The 1,170-nt window shown below is 60.3% G+C and overlaps 1 protein-coding gene across 1 annotated transcript in view; it reads right to left on the bottom strand.

Moving 5' to 3' along the window:
• The window catches only part of EXD3 (exonuclease 3'-5' domain containing 3), a 292,428-nt gene that overhangs the window by 400 nt on the left and 290,858 nt on the right, over nucleotides 1-1,170 (bottom strand). Inside the window, exon 21 of the mRNA XM_009329052.1 lies at nucleotides 5-72. Within this exon, the coding sequence (XP_009327327.1) occupies nucleotides 5-72 (68 nt within the window). The remainder of the gene's footprint in view (nucleotides 1-4; nucleotides 73-1,170) is intronic.

Genomic DNA, 1,170 nt, shown 5'->3' with positions numbered 1-1,170 from the left:
GGGCCACGTCACAGGCTGGCAGGGCAGCACCACAGCTCTGGCTGGGCTTCTCCTCACTTCTCACCAGGCAGCCTGCAGGGAGAGGAAATAGCAGATAAACCATCAGGCACTGCTGTGATGAGCGGGGTCTGTGCTCAGCCACGTGAACGACCCTTGTGAGGTGCCTGTCAACCCTGCAGGGAGGCCAGGCTCTGCCCTGCATCCTGGGGAGGAGCATCCCATGAATCTGGGAGAAGGTGGCCACCAGCATCCACCGATTGCCTGCTCTGAGCGCGGCACCCGTGCAGCCTCCTGCTCCCCAGCAGCTGCCTGGCACCTCCTGCAGCTCCTCTGCCACGTCCTACTGCTGCCCTGTCTGCCACGGTCTTGGGAGCTATTCCAGTCTGGGTACCTGCACCAGTGCTGCTGCTGTACTGGGTGCAATGTTTTTCCTTCGTTTTTGCGGTTGGGGCAGGGTTGTTTTCGGGTTTGGGTTTTGCCCCCCACCCCGGGCTGCATTAGAGGCCCAGCAATCAGCAAGGGAAGCCCTTACTGCTGCTTTAATTAAAAAAACACCATTAATAGCTGTCTGCACTGCTCACGACACCCCCAACTCTCCTGGCGTGCCCAAGGACGCCGGGTGTTGGGCTACATGTGACATCCACCTTCCATCATACAACCCAGGCAAGGGGCACAGGCGGATCGCTGCCATCACAAACAAAGTGCCACAAACCCCACACGCAGCATTTTTGGCAGCTCAGTGTAGGCTCTCACCGCCCGCAGCTGGGGCATGGCAGGTCACTGGATCCGGGCAACGGAAGCCGAGGGCTGAGCTGCCTCCCATCCATCAGGATGCCTGGGAGCCAGGGACGCCGGCTGCAGTTATTGCTGCGGGATGACTCATTTTTGGCAGGGGGGGGGGGCTTGTCCTGCCTGGGCATCAATTAAGACAACAAAAGGCATCCTGCATCGCTCCAGCGGCGCTTCTGGGGTGTCCAGCCTGCCCCTTTCGAGGATCAGAAGGAGCCTGGTCGGGAGCCAGCTGTGACGGAGAGGGACACCAGCATTCCCAGCTGGCTCTTCCCTGCATCCCAATGCTGTCAAGACCTGGGATATGCTGGTGATTACTGTGGGGGAAAGCAAGGCTGAGGACAGTCCTGGATCAGCCACCCCGTCCCGGCAGAGCCACCC

This window comes from Pygoscelis adeliae, unplaced genomic scaffold, assembly GCF_000699105.1.
Source record: "Pygoscelis adeliae isolate BGI_AS28 unplaced genomic scaffold, ASM69910v1 Scaffold397, whole genome shotgun sequence".
NCBI classification, from domain to species: Eukaryota; Metazoa; Chordata; class Aves; order Sphenisciformes; family Spheniscidae; genus Pygoscelis; species Pygoscelis adeliae.
This window is presented reverse-complemented; position numbering and strand designations above follow the sequence as displayed.